Source organism: Erpetoichthys calabaricus, chromosome 4 (genome assembly GCF_900747795.2).
Source record: "Erpetoichthys calabaricus chromosome 4, fErpCal1.3, whole genome shotgun sequence".
NCBI classification, from domain to species: Eukaryota; Metazoa; Chordata; class Cladistia; order Polypteriformes; family Polypteridae; genus Erpetoichthys; species Erpetoichthys calabaricus.
This window is the reverse complement of record NC_041397.2, coordinates 181,965,230-181,990,174: the sequence shown is the minus strand read 5'-3', so window position 1 is coordinate 181,990,174 and position 24,945 is coordinate 181,965,230. Positions and strand designations below refer to the sequence as shown.

The window sequence follows — 24,945 nt, the reverse complement described above, 5'->3', positions numbered from 1 at the left end:
CAGACCATACAAACTGTATGTAAATATACATTTTTTTTTAAATTTTTAAGCACAAATATAGTTAATTATACCATAAGAGTGCACAGCATAATAGTAAACTAAATGTAAAAACATTGAATAACACTGAGAAAACCTTGAACAACAGAGAAAACTAACACTGCAATAGTTTGCGCTATAGTGCTAGGAACTGCTCATTAAAAACACTTTTTTTTTTAATGAGTTTTAAGCACAGGGGAAAAGATGAACATTTGAAAAATCCGTAATTTAATAAACCACCAAGAAATGTAACATTGCAACAATGCAGGCTACGAACCGATCACTGTAAACAGAACTGAAAACAAAAACAAGCCTTCTCTAACTTATGCATGTGTCCCTCCCTCTCTCGCGCCTGTTTGTGTGCTTGTGTCTCTCTTTTGCGAGCCTGGAGCGCCTGTGTGTGTGTCTCTGTAGTACGCACCTCTGTCGCGCTCGGTCCTGTGTGTGTGCGTCCGTCTCTCTCTCGCGCTGCCTGTGTGTGTGTGCGTCCGTCTCTCTCTCGCGCTGCCTGTGTGTGTGTGCGTCTGTCTCTCTCTCTCTCACGCTGCCTGTATGTGCGTGTGTGTGTCGCTCCCTCTCGCTCTCTCTCTTGCTCTCTGCACAGGAAATGCACAGGGAGAGACTGAACATGTACAAACCGAAAGGAAACCTGGCTTGTTCGTATACCAAGTGTGTGGTCGTGAACTGAGGCAAAAGTTTGGCGAACTTTTTGGTCGTAAGCCGATTTGTACGTGTACCGAGACGTTCGTGAACCGAGGTTCCACTGTACCTTCAGCCATTATTAAGCAGAAGAAATGTGTGCAGAAGTGCTACTGGGGCTCCTCAATGCCAATGGCAATATGCATTTATAATGCTTCACTGTGACTGCTCTTTTTATCTTTGGCCAAGTCAGACAGTTGCTCTCTCTTAGTTATTCTGGTATGTACTTGAGGGGGGTTATTGTTGTTTATTGTAATATTTACTCACTAGCTACATTATCTATTGGTAATGGAATATATCAAAAATATTTGATATCTCTTGCCCTTTCGTTTACCTTCAGAGTCTTTCCTTGGAATTCTTGTATATTTGAACCTCTCTTGACTGCTGCTCCCTCTATCGATCACCATCCCTTACAGCCTGTTTCCCAAACTCTTGTCAGTTCTGTTTTTAAAATTCTAGTCTTTGAAGGCGACTCACATTGTAGCTTCTATGCCTTCACTCCTCCTCATGTATTTTACACTCACACTTCTTTTAATTGTGATCCCAAAGCCAGACTAGTAAATCAAACCAAAGCCAAAGTAACTAATCAGACTGCTTGGAGCAGTGGTTTCCAACATGTCACTTGAAAGCTACCAGTAGCTCGGAACCCCTTTCCAAGTAGCTTGCCAAAGGATTAATGAATCCTACATAAATTTGAAAACTTGATTAGTCAAATTAGGGGTGGGCGATCTTTCCAAAAATATCATATCACGATCCTTTTTAACACAAAATCACGATCCACAATCTGAATTTCAATATATCTTTTCAATGTGGCATACACTTAAGAGAATATCCAGACTCAAACTCATCAAGACCTAACTAACACTTTATTTTAAATATCAAACAAAGTTGAATTCAATTGTTCTCTCGTTCGCTACCTAAGTGGAGTTAAGGAACACACCCCGAAGCTGGCGAGTGAGTGAGGAGAGCACCACTTGTCCACTGCATGTTTCTCAGATTTGCGCAAATAAATCAGAACCGCAAGCGAACTACAATACATAGCGAAATTTCAAACAAATTATAGAAAAAAACAGCGGACAGACATACAGACAAACATTGGATTTTATATATTATATATTAGTAAACCTTCTAATGTGCAGTTAAAGTGTCAGCAGCATTCCCAGCATTTCTGGAGCTTAGTAGAGCCAGATAACTATAAGAATCTTCACCAAGCAGCTCTGAAAATGTCTGCTTTGTTTGGGTCTACATACCTCTGTGAGTCCACCTTTACTGACATGAAAGTTATGAAGTCAAAGTTCAGAACAAGACTGACAGATGAACATTGAAATGACTCCACAAGACTGAACCTAAGTGGCTACACTCCACCATACACCTCTCTTGTTGAATCTATGCAGTGCCAGTCATCTGACTAACTAAAAACACATCACACATGCAACTGGACATGTGAATACTCTTGTGAAGTGAAACAATGACATGTAACAAAATGACAAATAAATAAGTCATAATTGTGTATTTGTAATTGCATTGTTTTGTTTTGACAGCATTCGTGTTTTAATTCAATAGTGTGAGATACACTAGAAAATGCATACAGACATACAAAATGCACTTGCAGGTGAACTAAATATTTTTTGTGATGTTTTCATGCAAAATATGAGTTGTGAATACCAGCATTTTCTAAATCTTCAGGCAAAGCAAGCTTATTCAGCTTGTTTGGGTTGAAATAAGCTATGAGAGTAAACGTTAGAAAACATGAGTAGCTCCCGGCCATTTTCATTTTGTAAAAGTAGCTCTCGGGGGAAAAAAGGTTGGAGACCCCTGGCTTTGGAGAGATTGGACATACACACACAGACCACAATGTTTTGCTATATAGTACATTTATTTATTGAGCTCTCACAAAAAGCTATATTTCCCATTTGGAATACAAAGTTTGTTTGTTCTTTCTTTGTCTTTCTATATCTACAGTATATACAGTATCTGTCTACACTAAAATGACAAGAGAAGACCAGAACTATGTTTACTGGGCAGATAGTGACATATCAAAAACCTGCAACTTCAGAGAAGATCTGGTGCATTCAGGATGGTGTGTGCATAAGCAAAGATCTATTCAATGTCAAATTTAACTGTCTTCTGGAGCATACTGAACAAGATTTTACTTGCTGATCTCATATCCATCTAACACTGTGTGTCATTTTGCTTGGCTTTTCTCTACATTCATAATGGCTAACACGGTACAACACCCTAGTACTACACTAACCTAAAAAATGAAAATCAGTAAAACAAATTTTTAATCAAAATTCCTATACTTTCTCCAGTGCATTCCAGTAAATACAAATCTCTCTATTATAAAAAAAATCCTGCAGAGAAACAGTAGGGCATCAAGACGTGATCTTCACGTTAAAATCATGAAAGACTCTTAAAAGACCCACGGGACTAAAGAGATTAAGGTCCCTGCGAGACGCTCCGTGGCCAAACATGAGACTTTGTGCCAAGAGATTGACCCAGGACCGTCTCTCGATGACGTAGAACATGAGGTTCTTGCAAGACACGCCCTACTGACAACCAAATAAAAGCACGGGCAGCAACACACTCAGTCGTGTTTTGGCTTTGAGCACACACAGATCCAGGGCTCTCAGCACATATAAAGCGTATAAGGACAATACATTATAGATGAAATGTAGACGACTAAGCGAAGAAGAAAGCAGCGCAGAGAAAAGAGACTCAAAAGCGTTGGAGAGACAAAAAAGAAAAAGAATAATCTAGGTGCAAATTCAGAAAATACGGACAGTAATTATCAGCCCGAAACAATTGGAATTGGAAAAAAAAGCACGTCCAGAGCAGGTTAGAGATTATGAAAGCAATGGAATTTGAAAGGCTCAAAAATGTTGGCGCGATGCACATGTGGAGAAAGTTAAAGAATATGAAAGTAGGAAAATTAGAAAGTATAAAAAAAAAAGAAAGTAAAGATCGCAGAAGCACAAACAAACGGAAATTATTCCTCGAAAAAGGGAAAATAATCACCACGGACAAGGTGTCATTGAAACAAAAGCAGGATAAAGCGAGGTCAGAAATAAAAGAGTAGAAAACAAAGTAAAACGTCATAAAGAGGTTAAAAAAACAAGGGGCCAAACACTTGGCAGAGCAAGATACAGAATATGAAAGCAGAAAAAAACGACTGTCAAAACAAAGAAAGTAAACATCGCATTAGCACAAAGAAAGAGAAATTATTACTCGGAGAAATAACGTAAAGGCGAATAGAGATTGAATATATGGACACAGGTGATATGTCTGAAGTATGTAAATATTGTAAGGCTTTGAAGTTTAAGTCAAGAGAATTTCAAAAATGGAGTTTACCTCACATGCATTTATTGGTTACTTTGCAAAAAAAATTATTAACTGCTGATGATGTGGATCACTTTGTCTGTGCTGAAATTCCAAACAGAGAAACCTTTCCTGAATTATGGTACAAAATCATTAAACACATGTCTCACTGACCTCATTAAAAAGATTCAACATATTGGGACTCGAAAGATTCCAAATATTGTTTTTACAGAAGCTCAGAAATAAAAGTGAAACTAATGAAATAGCAATAATTCAAAGAATAAAAAAAAAATCTTAAAAGTGTGTTTCCAGAAAAACAAAAACAGGGATGGCGAGCGAAGTGAGCAGGGGGCAAAGCGCCCTGGTACATTCTTAAAAAAATAATTCCACTGTTACTTAATTTAACAATGAACCAAAAATATTGACAAAAAATCTTTCAATGCAGAACTAAAGCAGATGGAGACATTGCTTTGCTTAAGTTTCAGTCTTACTATATGGATGAAGAATGTTCACACTTTAAGATTTGCAAGGAATCGGACTGCACTGGACCTATACATATTGAAAGATTCTGAAGTATTCTGTTCTCACATGCTCTTTGTGCTAACATCTATATCTTGCCATAAACATTAACAAAATTCTGGTGTTTCAGCACAATTAGAAAATAGTACAGACAATATAGTTTAAGGCAGAAATACTACTGTCAAACCCACATGCTCCTAATTTTTAACCCTCAGAAATATGCAGTATTTCACATGTGGAACACATATGGCATTGAGATCTTTAGAGATCTGTGCATTAATGTTTCACCACTCAGTAAAACATTTTTCCATGCAAGTCAGACATTTTTCTACATGTAACTCAACTTCTTTATCAATCACAGTGGCCTTCCAATGCAACACTAGTACCGATAAGGAAATTATTTTAATACTATTCCAAAGCTTCATACAAATATATCTCTAAATAAAATAAGCCAGTGCTTGGAACAGGACCTTGCAATGAGATTTTTTAAACAAATAATGGAATTTAACTCTTAGCAGAATGCATTCTTTCTTCGTCTGTTAATGACACAGCCTATTTCAGCACAAAATGGTGCAGTAAATACACTCCTCCTTAAGACTATCAAAAACATAACCCAGATTACACTTTAATTATAAAGGATGCTCTCAAGCACTCACCTCTCTATGTTTTGGCCAGAACCTCTCTTAAAACCTTACTGGACTGCATTTTTTATTTACCTAATTATTGGGCAGACTTGGGCTCATGAGAATCCCTAATATTTTAATAGCCACATCTGGTTTAATATTGGGTGGGACACTACTTACTGCTCAGTCTACGCTACACTGCCAGCTTACCGTGTTATCCTGCTAAACTGGAAGAATCTTAAACCACCTCATGATAGTATGATAAATTAATTCCCTGCATTTCTTAAAATTAAACTTAATTTATGATAAACAATGCAAATATTTTTCAGTATATGGCAGCCCTTAAAAACACTGCCATCAAAGAGTTAAATTGAGTTATTTAAATCAATCACAGAGCGTGCTAAATCACTGCAAGCCTGGTAGTCATTCCGTTTCTTATTATACTCTCTTCCCCAATTGCATTTGATTAGAAGTGTGATTTGAAAATGACAGCTGAATTTAATATACAACTTTATGGCTAAGTAAATTGTTGTTTGGAAATGACACTTTAAAAAAGATTAAATTTAAAAATGTTGATCATGTGAGAATTATTAATACACAATCACCATTTATATTTTATTTCAACACTGAGCCTCTTATTCAGATTTTATCTGTGTAAATGTTTTAAAGAAGTCTTTTTTAAACAGAGCTACTGTAATAGTTAGGTTAATTTAATTGTCTGAGAAGGAAAACCTCCCAAAAAAAACCTTGTAGGGAAAAAAATGGAAGAATCCTTGGGAAAGGCAGTTCAAATAGAGACCCCTTTCCAATAAGGTTGGGCGTGCAGTGGGTGTCAAAAATATGGGAGTCAATAGAATACAATACACAGAACAGAACACAAGTAATCCTCAATACAGTATAATAGTAAAATAAAAATATTACAAGTACAATACTACTATAAAAGATCAAGCATTTCACTCAAATACATTCATTTTCAAACAGCTAGTTTAGTCATTGAGTCTTTCTACCAAGAACAAGAAGATGGATTTAAACTAAGATAAATACTCTTTATTAATATTCCAGAAATTAAAGTTCTTTAACACTGTATATCATTGTAACATGAACATTAAAAAAAATAAATAAAAACTACAGCATGCTAATTTAACTTTTCTTTTCCAGAAAACATACTGAAAAGAAGATTAAGGAAGACCTCTGCTTACAGGTCAAATGTTTGAAATGAGACAATTTTAGTAAAGTTGCAAAAATGGTCATTACTGTTCAAAATATTACTTCAACAACAGCTCGGGTGACATGGCCTCCTTCTGCAAAGTGTGCAGACAGCTTCTACAGTGTTATGTATCGTCCTAACTGGAACAGTTTGATCACAGGTTATTCCAGAAAAAACTTTCTGAAGGAAGACAGAATTCCTGGCAGTCAAACTTCCACTAATCTTGGAAATTTAAATCCACAAACCACGTATATTGTTTGCATCACCTGTCAGTCAGCAAATCCATCCAGTGATCAATGCCGTATCTTCAACACCGTAGGGCAGGATGCATCCTCAATGGGGAGTGGCAGGAAGGAAATTGCTATGGGCATCTGGCTTACCAGTAGTATTCTACTGCTCATAATTGCTGGAATCTTGCTCTATGGCTGTCTGCATATTTGGTATCGCAGGAGGCAAGGAAATTCTGATGACAACAGTGTGGATCAGCAAGTGTCTCAATGTCTGAATAAGGTTCACAATGACAAAAGGTGTGCTACGGACAACCCTTACGTTCAAAAGGTGGATGGAGATGGTACACATCCAGCAGCAATAATTGAAAACCCCTTCATTCCAACACAGACCGCTACATTCAATGACACAGGGCAGGAGATGACCCAAATTTCAAATCATGAAATGAACAATTCACCACAAAGAATTTAAGAAATATTTTGAAGTGTATCAAATAGACATCATAGAACAATGTAGGAAAGGTGTTTGTGCAGCTTGTCCCCCATGGTACACATGAACTCTGTGTCCACGGGGAACAGGACTTCTACTTAGGTAAAGCACAACATTAACAATGTCACGTCTTACTTGCACAAAACATAAGACATAGGAAACACATGTTTGATATAAATTGTCTTATGCAGAGGTACATTGATTATGCAGGTTGCTTCTGTGAACCATAATGAACCTTACAAAACAAGGTGGGGGTGACTACAAAGGATGGTGTAACCACAATTACAATCTTTTTATTGAAACAAAAACATAAAGAAGCATTTCAACTGGGTTCAATTAATATTAAAGAATAAAGAAATTTAATGTTACTCAAGTCTCAATACAATTACAGATGTTTTAAGTTTAAAATAATACGCCACAATTACTGCCATGTTATACTCTATACCTAGGGACATCAGTAAAATAAAGGATATAAATTTATCATGTTCAGATAAATGAATATTTGGATACTAATGATGCTTACTCAGATAATAAGTGCATTAAAAATGCTTTTTTTTTTTTTTTTTGGAGTGGACAGTAGTTAATTGTAAACCCGTAAAAATCTATGGCAAAGAGTCCTTGCCGGCTGCACTCATTTACAGACATATATACTTTCAATACTGAGTTACGACAGCTGAGCCTGAGTAGCCAAAAATCAATTTGATAAATGCCCCAATTCAACTTAAGTCAACCCACTTCAAAAAATAACTTAAAATTTTTTTGATTACATTATGTTAAAAAATAAAAGACTACAATCAATGCAGAATTTTCAGTAGCTATAATATTCATAAGCACAGATCTAACTTTTTCTTTGTTTGTTCTGCCTGTATTTCTACTAAACGTAATACAAAAACATCCATGCATGAAGCAAAGTCTCTAGAATAAAATCTTCTTTCTCACACGTTCAATGGCAATGTATAAACTGGCCTCTGCAAAATTTAAAATGCACTGCCCAAAAGGAAACAATATAAATATCCACCCATTTTCCAACCTGCTGAATCCAAACACAGGGTCACGGGGGTCTGCTGGAGCCAATCCCAGCCAACACAGGGCACAAGGCAGGAACCAATCCCAGGCAGGGTGCCACAATATAAATATGAACTTCTAAAACATTGTCCACAATTTTTGCTTATGCTGGTATAACAAAGGCTGTACAAAATATGGCTTTTATTCAAGCAGCACTGTAGATTAATGAAAATGCTGTACAATAATTAGACAACTGAAAATTCACAGTTTAGTTTTGTTCAGCTTTACATAATTGTGTGTAATGTGAAAGAGTCAGAGCTTGGCTGTCAAATCATAATTATTCCATTCATGCTCTTAACCAACCTTTGATCCATATAAATATTGTGGCTGTGCATTTGGTGGCTTGTCTCTGTGAATCTCCTGAGAGAAAGGCAGGACAGTGCGAACAAATCTGTACAGGAAAAAAAAAGTGATTTTTTACCAACCATATTTCTTCTATCACCATAATTATAATAGACAAACAGTGATAAAGACTAGAATGCAACATTACTTTACACAACTTTACTTATGCTGGGGGCACATATGGAAATTAAAAACAAAACACAGAAATTATGTTTTGAACAAATAAACATAGTTTTAAGAAAGAAAATTATAAAATAAAGAAAGCCTAAGTATAGTGTATGTTTTCAAGAGATGATGCATTACCAATATAATTCCAATAAATTATTTTTTAACAAAGTAACCTAAGCTGAAGTATATCATAGGACATTAAAAATAAAAATTATATAACTATGCATGTTTGTGTTTATGAACATTGGTTAATCCAGGAAGTAATCCTTCCCTGATCCTTTGAGTATGTTCTCCATGTAGGAAGATTACTTTTTACAATATATTATGATGTGCTAAAGTAGCCGAGATGAGCTAAGATTAGAAGGCTGTGTGGTAGAGAGGATGAAGCCTACAGTGCCTGCCTGGAGGCAACCACTCACAAGGGCAGGGGAGTGGCCACGGCTCCCCAGCTATAGGCTACTAGCTGTAAGTATGGATGCAGCTAATAAGGACAGAGCACTCTGGCCAAATCCATTTGGCAGCCTTTGCCTACCAACTAATGTAAGTCTTCAGATGCTGTGCAGATTTCAGCATTTACTTTGTGTTTTCCTTCACTTTCTTAAGTATAAAGATCACCACTTTTTGTCATATTTACAGTTTCTAAAAAATATATAAAGGTACATCCCATACTATAACAAATTAAAACAATTGAAAGTGCTACAAAATATCTTAAGATATCTGACTCATATGATGCCATTAATCCAGCTACCATCTATAATTAATGTATAAACCAAATCAATTAAAAATTGGTATTAATATAGCAATCCTCCTAATTTTAATTCAAGAGAAGGTTTATTGCACAATCACAAAAAACAAATACAAAGACAGTTTTAACTATTAACCACACAATTTAACTTCATCTGAATTTTGTTTTATAACAGACATTTTCTTTAATGTATCAAAACATAATTTACAACAAATTATGGCTATATCATAAACAAGGGGTTTGCTTTATGCCACAGACATAAATCAAAAAATAAGAGTGTTATATTATATGGAAAAAGGTTAAATTAACCCTTATAATATTCTGTCAGTAACTTATAGCTGTGTCCTGTTAGTGAATTAAAGGTGGATTCATATATCAGTCTACATACACAGATAAATATGGGCAAAAACAGCATCAGTACTAGAAAGTAACAGATAAATACTGTGTTATTAAAAAAAGCACTGTTTCAAGTGAGACACATAGCCAGTGCTGCTAGTCCACAGCTTTCACATATTCTTCGCCACTTGAGATAGCCCTCATAGGCACAGCTTTCAATCTCAAATACATAAACAGAATCTTTTAATTCATCAAATGTATTTTTTTCATTTGCCTTTAGAATAGGTTGCCATGGTATTTTTGTAAGTGTTTAAGCACTATGACTGACTATCAACATAATAAAGTGCCGAAAGTATTTAAAAGGTATTTTTTCAGAATAAAAAGAAAAAACAAAATTAAAATGAAACAAATTAACTATTATAAGACTGTAAAACGTGCATACCTGTTTGTTGAGCCATTGTAACAGTAGTTGGGCAGGAAGTCATAGTTAAGTTCCCAGAATACATGGAGTGTGATTCTTCCATAAGGGGCAGAAACATTGTGGTTTGCTTCCCTGAACATAGCGTCAAAACTGTCCAAAGTGAGGAATTTGCTCAGCAGCTTATGTGTCATTCGGTTAATTTCCAATAATCCATCTAATTCCTTAAAAAAAAATTGAGGAAAAACACAAGATTTTTTTAATTAAAAAAAAATGACTTTTAAGACAAGAAATTAAAAAAAAAATGCAAAAATTGCACGGAAAGGTATATTTTATGTATAAAAGCTATGTGCCTGCACACTAATATTCTAATTAAGTAATAAATACTCTTCCATTCTAAAAGTCAGACAAGGTATACCAAATTCAAAGCCAGAGATACCACAAACACTATGAATCCATCCTTTACACTCCATCAAACAAAATTACTGATATACAATACATTTTCTTAACTCTATGTGATTAAACAGAAAAAAAAGGAAAGAAATATGCCTGTAACAGGGACAAAATAAAGGAAAAAATAAAATCTACCAAACTAAAAATATCTACTAAAAATGTGTTTATATTTTATAAGTGGTATAGTGCTTTCTAACATATTTAGATGGATATCACATATGAACATTATACATATACAGTAAATAGTATAACCTGCATTAGCAGAGTAAAAGAAAAAACTAATGGCAACTCAGTCCAAACATATAGTACAGACGAGCAAATAAAGAACTCGGCAAAAGATGTACGCTAATGCTAAGGACAGGGTTGGGAACAGAATCAAATTAAGTTTTTAGAAACAAAACCAATAAATATTAAGTCTCCACAAAATGTCTTCATGAATATGGGGACATTCACAATCTCTTCTAACGTAAGACTAAGACCCGAGTTATGGCATGTTGAGAATGTTTATATATAGCCAAGGCAGGAACCAATATGTATGTTTTCTTCTGAGTAGGATTTCCTCCTTCTTCCACTAAGATTCTTACAGTAGCCACATGCATCAGATGTTTCATTTCCTCAAGATTATATACAACATGTTCAGAAAGTATTTAGATCCCTTCACTTTCGACAAACTTTATTGTGTTGTAGATTCAATTTTAAATTGATAAATGAGCCATTTTTGCCTACTAATTTACACTTAATAGCTTAGAAATGAAGGATTTAATGATTTACCTATTGATACAGTATGTGTTTCAATTGAAATTAAAGGCCTTAAACAGGTTATTTGGATGATCCGTGTTTAAAAATGGAAGAAGATGTAGAACATGAATTCATCTTCAGAGCTAACTAATGAGGGAACTTCATCATCTCATGTGTGCATACGATTAATGAACATGTCATTGTCATTTTATAGTATTCATTCTGGCAATGAAGCTACTGGAGATGAAAGTTAATCACATACTCAAATGAAGTATAATTATTTAAGCAATCTTAACACAATTAAGAATTACTATAAAACATCGATTAGGGCTGGCAACACCAAGGTACTCAAATGTACACCAAAACATTAAAACTCATTTTGATTTCAATATTTTAACTCTACTATTCTGAATCAAGATGTATTGTGCATAATTGCATTTCTCAGATTTACAAGCATAAATAAGATAATCATTGAATTAAAACAGTTAATTAAAATTAAATTATAAAACCACATTTTCAGTTACCAAAGTAATTATTTGAAAAATTACCACAGCTCTGAAAGTTTATTTGACGTACCATGATAGATGTAAGATCCTCACTTTCAAAACGGTTAATTGCTAGTTCTAGAGACCTGTACATTGCAGCAGACACTCGCTGAGTAATTAATCTGTTCAAATCAATAGATCTTCCAAGAAGCTGACAAAACAAAAGTGTTATCTTAATTTTATATGGTGTATTTCAAACTGACAAGATGAGAATGTTATGTATATTAACAACGAAAATTAAAACACATTTAATAAAAGTCTCAATCATCATTCACTAGTTACATACAAATATATATTCATTTTGACCATTTTTGAACCCAAAACTGAACTTTAGAAACACCAGTACCTAGTGACACAAGTGAACAGGATAACAGGTTTCAATGGCTCTAATGTAGTTAGAAAGATTCCTCTAATACTCAGTTAGGGAATTATAAAGTACATCAAATTCAAAATTAAAAAAAAAAAAATTTGGACACTAAAGGAATTGCTGCTGAGAATAGGGTTTTAAAAAATTGCCAATTTCAAGCAGTAACAGCCATTAAAAACACTAGTAATGTGTTGGCTATATTTTTTATAATCATTTTAATGGTATCTTGAAAAAAAGGTATCAACTTCTATCAAAAACATGAAAATTTCTGGATGACTCCAAACGTTTGACAAGTACTGTATATTGGCCTAGATTACAAATAGAGGAGTCAGAGTCAGTGGTACCATAAATTAATTACCAACCTAGGTTGATTCCAAGCGTCAGGTATTATTTAATTTATTCACTAAGGGACATTACTGTAGTTGCAAACTGCAATGGCTCTTAAATAAGCAAGGGTTTTCCAGATGGTCATAACTATGTCTAGTAGTGTTTTGCTTCCGTTTATAGGTTATAAAAAAAGAATGATATATGATAATAAGGTTATTTAAAAAAAGTATACTTGAAACTGAAATTTAATATTGAAATTTTTTTTAACAGCACATTAGACAGTGCATAGGAATTTTTTTTTTTTTTTGTAAAAAGCATAACTATTACATAAACAGCTGTTTTGAAGCAAAAATGGGAGGCAAAATTGAAGCTTATTAAGTTATAAACAAATAAATACATTTATTTCAAGTCCTTTATAGTATTTTTTCATGGATGTAAATAATTTAGCCAATACTCAAAGAATATTTAATGGTAGAAAACAAGAGTTCTCAAATATTGTATTATATTTTTAAATAAACGGTTGCTTTATGTGATCTTTTTCATTCATTCCTTTTTTTATGCTTTGTCAGACACATTAAATCTCTGGGTGACCTTGTTTGTGATATAATTTTTAAATTGATATTGTACTGCACAGAAATATGCCAATACCAACTGTATTAAGAGCCGATTCTTGTTTTTTTTTTTTGTTTTTTCTTCGATATTACAGAAACATGCTTCAGGTTGCCTTCTTCTGATATGTATTTGAATGGATCAGAAGATTTGCTTTAATAAAATGTTTATTTATGACAAGTCTTTTGGGTAATGTAAAGCAATGGAATCAATTTTGCAATCAAGGATTGGTTAATGCCATGTATTAATTTAAATAGTTTCATTCATGTTAGGCGCTGGACTTTACTTGGAAGAAAAAAAAAAAAAAAAAAAAGATTTAATTTCCACTTTTTATTTTAAAATATTTTTTTAATTCTTTTTTTTTTTTATAAATGCAGATTATTATTAAACTTACAACAGGAGCAATTATTAAGAATATATAATAAATTACAATAGGATGTAGAAAGATTATAGTATAGATGCAAATTATTTTGTACAATTAATTAACAAAACAGACTTCTGTGTATGATACAAAATTATTTTAAAAATGGACGCAACCTCAAAACCAGGACAAGGTGTACACTATAAGATAGAAATGAGAAATAATAACAGGTGGCAAGGTTAAAAAGTGTCTGTGCATCTTAAACAAGCCCAGGGTGAAAATTAGTCGTAAATTTCCTACCTGGACATGCCTTTGCTTCAGCAAGGTTTCGTATCGATTGGAGGATGGAGAGGGGAAAGGTGCTCCCATATTTTTGCACTCTGCCCGAAGTCGTTTGTCTAAAAGAAGACTGCCACCAAACTGCACATCAGTTTAAAGAGCTTTAAACAGTCATTTACAAACTGAAAACAATTTTGGGATAAGAAAAAAATGATCTTTTATATGCAATTATGTTTCATTTAAAAAAAAATTACTCTTAATTGCTCTCTATACATTTCTCTTACACATGAATGATGATTTAGACATTAGTATTCATGCTTTCAGAGGAGTTTAATTCATCCTGTAATTCCAAAACATGCAGCAAAAGAACAAAGCTAGGATTCTGTTACATACTGTATTCTCCTTTCACACTGATAAAAGACCAGTCCCCCGGTACATGCGTTTTGTTGATTACATTATGTTGTGTAGCACAACAAAATTGGAAATGGAAAGGAAGTTGGAAGAATGGAGACAGACTTTGGAAGATAAAAGGCTGAAGATAAATATGAAGAATATATAAGGTTTAACGATGCAGAGTTTTTAGAAGTTAGCCTGCAGGAAGAACTATTGAAAAGAGTAAATAAATTTAAATATCTAGGATCAATGGTAGACCAAGATGGAAAACTAGATGCAGTGATAACCCTCAGAATACAGTGTGGTTGAAATAACTGTAAGAAAGAATCATGGGTATTTTGTGAAAAAAGAATTAATGCAAAGGTTAAAGATAAGATTTTTAAGACAGTGATAAGTCTAGCAAAGATGTATGGAGCTAAGATATGGCCAGTAAAAGGAACACAAAAGAAAAAGAAATTAAAATGCTGAGATGGATGTGTGGAGTTAAAAAAACAGAACAGAATAAGAAATTAGATAATTACAGGTACAACAAAAGTGGGAGAGATGTCTAAGAATATGTGGGCAAAAGAGTGATGGGATTAGAAGTACAGGGCAAGAGAAAGTGAGGGATGCCAAAGCGGAGGTGGATGGATAAAGTAAAAGAAGATCGGAAGGAAAAGGGCTTGACTGGAGAGGAGGTGCAGGACGGAGCTGTTTGGAGAAAGCTGATCAAGCTCATCGACCCACATAAAAGTAGGGAAAGAGGAAGAAGACGAAGACAACAACAACACTGCACACCAATATCCTGATAAAAACAGTTCTTGTACTAGTTGTATTCAGACCTGCAATCATTCTAAAAGGGAACAGTACCAAACCTATTTTTCATATTATGCTTAACATTGTCACTAGCTGGCTGCTCAGTGTGCATTGATGAAAGCCCTGCAGACATAGCAAAGGAACTTAAAAAATTGAGTCTTTGTATTACACAACACAATGAAATGTCAGAAAAAGCTAATCAAATGAAAACATTCTGAGCTCAATGATATTAGCTGCACCTATGTGAAACAACCCTGATCAGAGTCATATTTTTGAAACATTCATGAATTTGTTCCACAACATATCAATACACTAAGTAATTATGTCTTTTCTGTGTGATAATCAAAAACAAATACACAACAGTTACTGCCATTTGTTGTCCAACAGTGACAAGTCAGGACAGTTTATCTGCTGATATATAGCTAACTATAAATTACAAGATTACAAAATATAAAACATATATAAATGCACTTAAGTAACTTCAACTAGTTGGGTAATTTCATCTTTTTTCTGTTATTCTTATCCAGCCCCACTGTATCCACCAGGAAATAAAATAAGATCACATCAAAAAAGCATCAGCCAGCAGGGAAGAGGAAACTTTAATTTACTTAGGGTCATAAAAAATATTTTTTCTTCCAAAGCATTCCATTGACAGATTCCAACCATCCTAGATCAGCTGGCTGTCCAGCCTAACTTACACCCCAATACTAGTAATGCACAAGCAAATGTCAGTGTAAGTAACATGTTGACCACAGTCTCACAACATGCAGAAATGATGAAACACATGATCAATAATGGAGAAGATACACCCAAAAATATTAGAACACCTGGCAGTGTAAAATCAATTTGCTCTTTTCTGAATTCTTCTCTTCAGCAGCAGAACTAAACTTAATTGGCATAGATGTGCAGTGTGCAATGGACAATTGTAATACATATGTGGCATTAAAAGAAAGGTACAAATTTCATTACCAAGCAGAATTCTGCAAGATGAAAAAATATCATCTACACTGTAAATGTAACTTGTTCCTTACCTGCCTGCCAGAATCTTGTAGTAGGCAAATATCTGGTCAGCAAGTTTATATACAAACTGGTCAAAACATAAATTCACCTATAAAGAAAAAAAATCATATAAATAAATATTTCTCCTTTACCTGGCATAACAAACACAAGTGTGCAAAAAGTACTTTGTTAAAGGTACATCTATTATTTAGGCAAACATTAATAACAGATTATTGATTGTGTATTGCTTATTACCTCTTTTTTTAACTTGGGTAATATGTGACTTGCACTCAATGTGTTATGTTTTAGGAAACTAGAAATCACTCTCTGGTGTTTTAAACAACTGATATATTAAAGCATTGTTCCATTGTTTGTGATTAGTTCTTGAAGAAAATTCAGCGAATTCAATGAAGTAAGATCTACAAGTGGACAATAATTTGCACTGACAGTTTCATTTAAACTAATTAAGACACAGGTTTCATCTGTAAGCACTGCAGTGTACACAACACAAACACATGGAATCAAATTGCAGCATAAGAACTGCATGTTACAAACAATAGACTTCAGCTCATCCAAACAAATCTAGAGTAATGTAAAAAGTCAGTACACCCATGAAATGCTTTTTCTTTTTTAGCATACTGGACATATCAAGATGTGTTCTTCATGTTAATAGTAAGTATAGATAAAGGGGTATAAAGGATGCCTCAGAGTCTTGGAAGGGAATTAAAAGGTATCAAAACAATTGTAAATGAACCATTCTGCTGTCAGGAAGAGCATCTACAAGTGGAGAACATTACAACAACTGTCAGTTTGTCCAGGTCATGTTTCCCAACAAGAGCACAATGCCAGATGCTGAAAGAAGTCTCTAAGAACCCCACATTTCAAAGCGGGACCTATATATAGCTCTTGCCACTCCTGATGTCAAACTGTGCGAGTCTGCCATTAGGAAGGTGGGAGTCTACATGGCAGTAGTGCCAGGAAGAAACATTTGCTATGCAGAAAGAACATCAGGGCAAGATTAACGTTTTCTCAAGGATACTTAAAGACCAGCGGCCTCATATATACTGTAAATGGTGCGTACGCACAAAAATGTTGCGTACACCCATTTCCACACTCACATCACGATGTATAAAAACTAAACTTGGCGTAAAGCCACGCACATTTTCACGCAAACTCAAACCATTGCGTACGAAAGTTTTCGGCTTGGTTTTGCAAACTAGCGGCACCCAGCGTCAAAGCAGTGCTACTGTTTCTGTGTGGTTTCCCTTTATTTATTAGATTCACATCCCTGACGCTGCTTTATCAAATGCACTGAAATTAACCACATATCGTTTATTAGTTTAAGGGATCTGACGGTAATCAACCTGTAACAATATAATGGTCCATGGAATGGTCAAACTATTCCAAATACCATTGCTCCTACAGCTTTATTACTCTCAGTGCATCACTAAGAGTATTTTAACCGACTGTATCTTAGTGTGGAATCAAAACACTACAGCAGCTGATCGGAAAGAGGATTATCGGGATATACCATCCAGCACACTCTGCCTCAACCATCCAGTACACTCTGCCTCAGCCATGTGCACAATGTATTTGAACTTCTCCCATATGGCAAACGCTTCAGAGCCTTTCCTTTGGGGACCTCGTGATTCAGAAACAGTTTCATCCCAAGAGCTCTAAACGTACTCAATAAGTCCATCAAGTGCTCCTGGTAGAACTGTTTGTAGAAGAAAGCACATATTTACATATGATGACCACTTTCTTCTAAGTCAATTTAGATTTCCAAGCGCTATCTTCTTGGAGCTCTTAATATCATTTTTAAGATGAAATGCAGTAAAGTATGTATATTACATTATACAAATAATTTTTAATTTCATTTAAATAATGTATATTGTTAATAATTAAACATGTGAGGGTGTGGTGGCTCAGCAGTAGCAATGAGCTGGCACCCCATCAGGGACTGTTCCTGCCTTGTGCTGTATGCTTGCTGGGACTGGCGCGACCCTGGATGGATAGATGGAATAATTAAACATGTACAATGAAGATATTTCAATGTTCCTTAAAAGTTTTGAAGAATCAGCATTCTAAGCTTACAGATGGCTTGACATTTATTACAAAGCTGATTGTGTGGCAACTGGTTACTTGAAGAAAGTAAAGGAAGTACAGGAATTGGGGGTTAGTACGTTTGAAAGAGACAGTACTGCTACAATAAACTATTTAATCGAGGGTTGCGCATGGTGCAGCAACCATCTTGCAGGAGGGAGGAACAATCTCTGGACGGGGCGCCAGCTCTTCGCTACTACTGTGCCACCATGTCCCCATGTTTAATACATGCTTTAATTCATATCATCATGAAAATTATATCAAGTATACATCTCAGTATTTATATTGTTCAGTACGCTGAAATATCATGAATATAATGTATTCTGTATCCTGTTAGCATACGAGAAAGCAAGTTTAAGAAGCAAGTAGTGATTCACACACACAGAGTACACAGAAGAACACATACAATCACTTAATGTCCCACTTTAGTGATGATGGCATCTGAGAAACTCTATTAAACACTGATTTTAAGATTAAGTTTACTACATTCTACTTTAATGACAAAATAAACTGTGAGACTGAAGTGGACATTTGACCTTTTTGTCCACTGTGTGCCTATTTTTTTTTTTCTTTTCTCCGTACCCTAATATGCTTACGTATGACACTGAGACAGTGGACTACAACTTGCCTTTTCACGGTGACTTTGATATCTGATCACTTCTCTTCTTCTTCTTCGCTGAAATTCTTTTTTTTCCCCACATGCTTTTTCCATTGTCTTTTAACCGAACGCTGAGTGGAAAGAGCTATTTATATTGGTTTGCATATTAAAATATACAAAATTCAGGGAGGAGTCTGGGTGAGGCGTTAGGCGCATGCACAAACGTTACTTTTCACTGACCAGGACTTATGTAGTGGACGTGCGTGAAAGTTGGCTTACGCATGGTTTTGTGTATCTGAAATTTTTTTGTACGTACGCACATTTCCACCTTTGTCCATGTACCATGTTTTAGTGTAAATTCTACACATGGTGTTATGCATGAGGCCCTAGGACTTCTGAAACAATGTTAGGGAAACAGTGTTATCTGGCCACCATATCAGGAAACATGTTTGGCAAAAAAACAAAGGCAGCATTTGACCAGAAGAACTTGATATCAACTCTTAAGCATGGTGGAGGAAATGTTATGGTATGGGGCTGCTTTATTGTATCAGAAATTGGATAGCTCACAGTCATATAATCTACTATGAATTCTTCCTTATACCAGAATTTACTTGAGAATAATGTGAGACTTAAGCTCCATTGAAAGTGGACCTTGCAACAGGACAATGATCTTAAAAAATATGCAAGTAAATCCACCAAAGAATGGCTGAAAAGAAAGAAATTGAATGGACAAGTCAAACCCCAGATTTGAATCACATCAACATGCTGTGTGGGAAGTTGAAACAGGTTGTGCATGCAAGACACCCCTCAAACACAGCACAGCTGAAAGAATTCTGTATTAAGGATGGGAAAACGCTTTCTTCCAGTTGATGTTGTCAGAGACTGTTAGACAGCTACAGAAAATACCTACTAAAGGTTGTTTCTGCAATAAGGGGGCAACAGCAGCTTTCAGAGACAAGGATGTACTAATTTTTTCCTTTTTTGTTGAATTATTGCAAAGGCACTTTTGTATATCTTTTTTATTATTCAATTACATCACCTTTATCTATGTATACTGTTTAAATAAAGATTAAATCTTGATATGTCGACACATGTCCAAAAAGATTTTTAATCTTGAAGTAACCATAAGAAACACGCTATATTGTATCTCTTCCATTCACAAACTAAACTGCCAGCATGCACCTTGCTTTACTAGTATACCATTGGAAAAAACAGAGCTGTTACTCATTCTCTGTTATTTCTGAAACATATTTTAAACAGCTGAAAGCATTCTTCCAAAACCAGTGAATCAGCCAAAGAAAAAAAAAAAGTACCTCTGCCTCAATTTCATCATATAGGAACTGCTTATTGAATTTTGTCAGTGCATAATGTGCACTATCATTGTAAAGGTCCAGCGGATAGAGAACATACCTGGAGGAAGGAAAAAAATACAGACTGAAGTTATATTCTATATATACAATTTGTACCAAAATACAACTGTTATAAACTATGATTCTCCTAAAACATTCACATAGTTCTTAAATACTCACTTCAAAATAAACCTCAGTTTTTAAATATTGTTATGCCAAATAATCCACTTGATTCCATAACATAAAAGGAAGTTAACAATTCTATAGGCACAAGGCAAAAATAAACATTGCACATGAAAAAATACAAAAACTTTCAATGGAGTACTCAAGACCTCAAAACGGTTTTGAAGAATAAGATGATTTCTGCTACTGCAACCATGCTTTTATACACGTTGTCAAGGAAAAGTTAGTATGTTCAAGGTATTCAAAACACATAAAATTTAATGCAAACTAATGTTGATCAACAAAGAAAGGTAAAATGTCAAGTAATTTATGTTTTCTAATATGAAAATAAGCAAATTAACATTATGGTATTAATATATGGATGTTTTAAGTAGTGACTATACTTCACACTCATAAATGTTTTGTATTTTTTACTGTATATACACAATGAGTTTCAAATGTTGTTGTATTTTGACTTTTTTGTCAGAATGTCTTGGATTATTCATACAAATTTGACTACGTGGGGAAATATGGCCTAGCTTTTATAGGACATTATGCCACAAAGTTGCAAGTTTAGCACTGATCACTGACATACTACTCTAGATGTAGAAATGAAAACAATTGTACTATACCTGTACATTTCCTTCACAGAGAACACCATCACAAGGAGCATTACAAAGCAAACAAGAGCATAATTTAAAGTAACAAGATAAAGCACAGGACAAGATCATTCAATACAGGAAATTACAAAGAAACAATCGGTGAACAAACTACATAAGCAAGAACTGTCTACAGCACTAACAACATATGATGAAAATACAATAGAATAAGAGCCAGCACAGTGGGAAGGGAATTAGAATATTGACAGATTTTCTGACAAACTTAGAGAAAATACTCAAAAGATCAGGGGCTACTAAGACACTGAACATCATCGATCAACTGCAGGAACCAGGTCTAGAGCACTGTGTAATCTACTTCAGACAGCAAAAGTGTTGCTTTTGTTTATCACAAATGGTTGACTCTACAGTTAAAGAATGCCACTGGCTCCACATTGCCTCCTTTGAAGGTATCCTGTGATATATGGCACCAAGACATCAGCAGCACGGGGATGGTGGCAGGACTGGCACTCTAACAAGCGTAAAAAAACCTTACACTGTTCCAGTGTGGTGCTAAGGTGTCACCCGCTGCACACGGGTCCCAATCCAGGTGGTTCATCGTGTGGTGGGTGCAGCAATACCCTATTTGAACATGCTCCCAACCTCCTCCTCTTCCTTTGAGTCCTGTAAGTTTCAAAGCACGGCTTCCATGAATCAGACTTCTTTTTCCATCACATCCTACAGAAGCTTGACCAGTTTGAGATCTGGGGAATTTGGAGGGCAAGTCAATCACTTTGAACTCTTTGTCATGCTCCTCAAACCATTCCTGAACAGTTTTGCAGTATGGCAGGGCATGACATCATGATGAAAGAAACCAGTGCCATCAGGGAATACCGTTACCATGACAGGGCTTAAACAGTCTGAACAATCTTAAAGTAAGTGGTACATGTCAAAGTAACATCCACGTGAATGCTAGGACCCAAGGTTTCCCAGCAGAACATTACCCAGAGCATCTTCCCCAGGTAAATGATACACAAGCATCCAGCTATCCACAAAATCTAAAAGAAAACATGATTCATCAGACCAGGCTTCCTTCTTCCATTGTTCCAATTTCTAATTCTGATACTCATGTGTCCACTGTGGGCAATTTTGGTAGTGGACAAGGTTCAGCTTGGGAACTCTGACTGGTTTGAAGCTACGCAGTCCCATATCAGCAAGCTATGACGCACTGTTCTGACACATCTCTCCCATGGCAAGCATTACGTTTTTCAGCAATTTGTGCTACAGTAGCTCTCCTGTTGAACTGGATCAGATGGGCTAGCCTTCAATTCCCACACGCAACAATGACCCTGTTTGGTGGTTCACCAGGTTTCCTTCATTGGACTACTGTTGCTAGGTAAAAACCACTGCTTACTGGGAATACCCCATAAGACCTGCCATTCTGTAGATGCTGTGACCCTGTTGTTTAATCATCAGAATCTGGCCCTTGTCAAAGTTGCTCATATCCTTACACTTGCCCATTTTTTCCTGCTTCCAACACATCACCTTCAAGAAATGATACTTCACTTGCTGTCTAATATATCTCACCCTTTTGCAAGTGCCATTGTAACAGGATAATCAATGTTATTTATTTCACCTGTCAGTGGTTTAAATACTGTGACTATATATACACACACACATATTATATATATATATATATATATATATATATATATATATATATATATATATATATACACATATACACATACACACACACACATATACACTAGTAAAAAAATATGTACACACACATCCATCCATCCATTTTCTAAACCCATTTTATTTTGAGTATATAAGCACATGTAGTATATAAACATAAATAATTCAATAATTTTACATATTTAAGATCTCTATGAGATATATCCAATTATGTTATTCTATCTGGGTTTTCTCTGGATACTCAGCTTTCCTCCAAAATTACAAAATTTATACAACACCTATTTCAAATAAACTATAATATTTTTTAAATAAAACTCTTGATATATTGACAGATAACTTTTGTTTTTCTGTTGTTTACATGCATTGTGTGTGTACATTTTGAAGGATTCTGCAAAAGAAAAGCATACAACCCTTTTGAAGTAGCCAGTTTTACAAAGGCAAACTATATTTGTGCATACAAACGCACCAAAACATAACAGACAGCAATTTGTTAATTTGCAATAGTTCAAATAAAGAAAATTAGCTTATTTTTATGATCTTATGGTAAATTGTTTCAACAGAATTTACATTTACAGTGCATGATGGAAATGTTTTGTAGTAACATTTATATTAATTTCTATTTAAATATGTTGTGCAACAGTTGATATAAACTATCCATAACTAGTTGAAGATCGACAGTACTTATAGGTTAAGGAAGGATAACACAGTTTGTCAAAAGAGATTACCTTGCCAAAGGAAAAAAAAAACAGTGAATTGTTCAGCTACCTACACTTATGGCTGACATAATGACAAAGGAAGAAAATAAACTTGTCCTTAAGAAATCTGTCTTACTAAAACATTTCTGTTTTTTGTGCTGTGTGGTCACAAACAACACACTTTATACACTGAGGTAGATAATGGATTTGAAACTGAAGCACACACATACACACGTACGTACTATGACAAAACATTATTAACAAGTATCTTTTTCTAGAAAGAAATAGTAATCTACTCAGTGTCTTTATAGTATGCACTACTCCTCCAGAATATTTTTCAATTATAATACATGTAACATGCACGTTTGGTGCAGAGAAGACAGAATATCTCAGTAGTTAGTGCTGCTCCCTCACAGCTTTAGGAACCTCAGTTCAAATGCTACATAACACATTAAATCAGCCCTTAGAAGAGCATCTATGTCCAATCAGACACTGAAGCAAAAGTTATAAGCAGTGTAAAAACTTTCAAAATATCTTTTAGCAAGCAAAGTTTTGTTCTATGTATAATGAAAATGTATACGTATTTACTCATACACTGTAAAAGAACCAAAATATGAAGGCAAAAAAAACCTGGGAAACTTTTATTTTATACACTGTTGGAATCAAAAGATTATCTTCATTACTTTTATTAATTGTTTTATATATATACATTTAGATATCATTTAACTTTAATTTAATTTGCTAATATTAATCAAGGTCCTTAATAGACAAAATACATGATTGACAAGAATACCTGGTTAATTACAGGAATTGCTTCACACATACACATTTTTTTAATGTCACTTTTTTGTGAGCAAATCAAAATACATCACCACAAAATGTTACTTTAATGTACTGTTTATTTGTTCCATTCAATTATTCAGCCTGGTTGAATCAGGTTTAAAGTTATGGTAGGCCAGGGCAGTATCAAAACCTATGACCCAGCACAGACAAGGTGTCAGCCTATCACAAGGCATAATCATGCATACCAAACTAAATCAGTAATCCTACTGACCCAACATTTTGGAATGTAGAAGGAAAATAACTACTTTTTATGTTACTTTACTAAAATGGTCAAAACTGCCTGGTCCTCAGTCAAACTGGTTAATTTTTTTCATTCATAAATGAAGTTGATTAATACCAGTTTTTCTATTTTAATTTTCTTCTCCTAGTTGTATTTGTTATTTATTTTTTAAGATTTTGAAAAGTACGAGAATACTAAAAAAAAGAAAAATATACAAACACAGAATGACTTACTCCATCATTGAAGCCTCCTTAGTTTCCAGGATGTGATCAGTCAGGATCCAAGGCATGGACATTTCAATAGGAAATTGAATCCTACGACCCATGGTCAGTTCCAGGAAAAACTCTCTGAACCAAAGTTGTGAGAGGTCACAGCATTGCTGCAGAGTTTCTATGGTGTACAAATACAGCACAATAACCAGCACAGAATTCACTCGCAAATGCTAGGATCTTCAAGTACAAACTTTAAAAACTAAAGAAGGGTCAATAATAACCAAAATGGTTATTTCATATCGTGTACATTTATTAAATTTATATTTATATGTAATTTATTAAATTATTAAAGCCAATTAAATTTTAAGAACTGAGATTATGAAATGTGCAGCTTACACAATCAAAAT

The 24,945-nt window shown here is 34.7% G+C and overlaps 2 protein-coding genes across 3 annotated transcripts in view; one reads left to right on the top strand and one right to left on the bottom strand.

Moving 5' to 3' along the window:
• cyfip1 (cytoplasmic FMR1 interacting protein 1) overlaps nucleotides 1–24,945 on the bottom strand; it is a 151,034-nt gene that overhangs the window by 28,581 nt on the left and 97,508 nt on the right. For both annotated transcript variants that reach the window (XM_028800025.2, XM_028800024.2), the window contains exons 17-23: nucleotides 24,560–24,716; nucleotides 20,074–20,170; nucleotides 16,092–16,168; nucleotides 13,894–14,002; nucleotides 11,961–12,080; nucleotides 10,218–10,417; nucleotides 8,488–8,575 (exon numbers count right to left, since the gene is read on the bottom strand). In XM_028800025.2, the coding sequence (XP_028655858.1) occupies nucleotides 8,488–8,575; nucleotides 10,218–10,417; nucleotides 11,961–12,080; nucleotides 13,894–14,002; nucleotides 16,092–16,168; nucleotides 20,074–20,170; nucleotides 24,560–24,716 (848 nt within the window). The remainder of the gene's footprint in view (nucleotides 1–8,487; nucleotides 8,576–10,217; nucleotides 10,418–11,960; nucleotides 12,081–13,893; nucleotides 14,003–16,091; nucleotides 16,169–20,073; nucleotides 20,171–24,559; nucleotides 24,717–24,945) is intronic.
• On the top strand, nucleotides 6,359–7,502 carry LOC127527651 (fibronectin type III domain-containing protein 9). Its single transcript, XM_051927049.1, has one exon. It carries the CDS (start codon nucleotides 6,439–6,441, stop codon nucleotides 7,099–7,101), a length of 663 nt encoding a protein of 220 aa, XP_051783009.1. The 5' UTR covers nucleotides 6,359–6,438; the 3' UTR covers nucleotides 7,102–7,502.

Bases quoted from the DNA above. Each gene is read 5' to 3' on its own strand.
- LOC127527651 (XM_051927049.1), top strand. From the start codon at position 6,439: ATGGTCATTACTGTTCAAAATATTACTTCAACAACAGCTCGGGTGACA.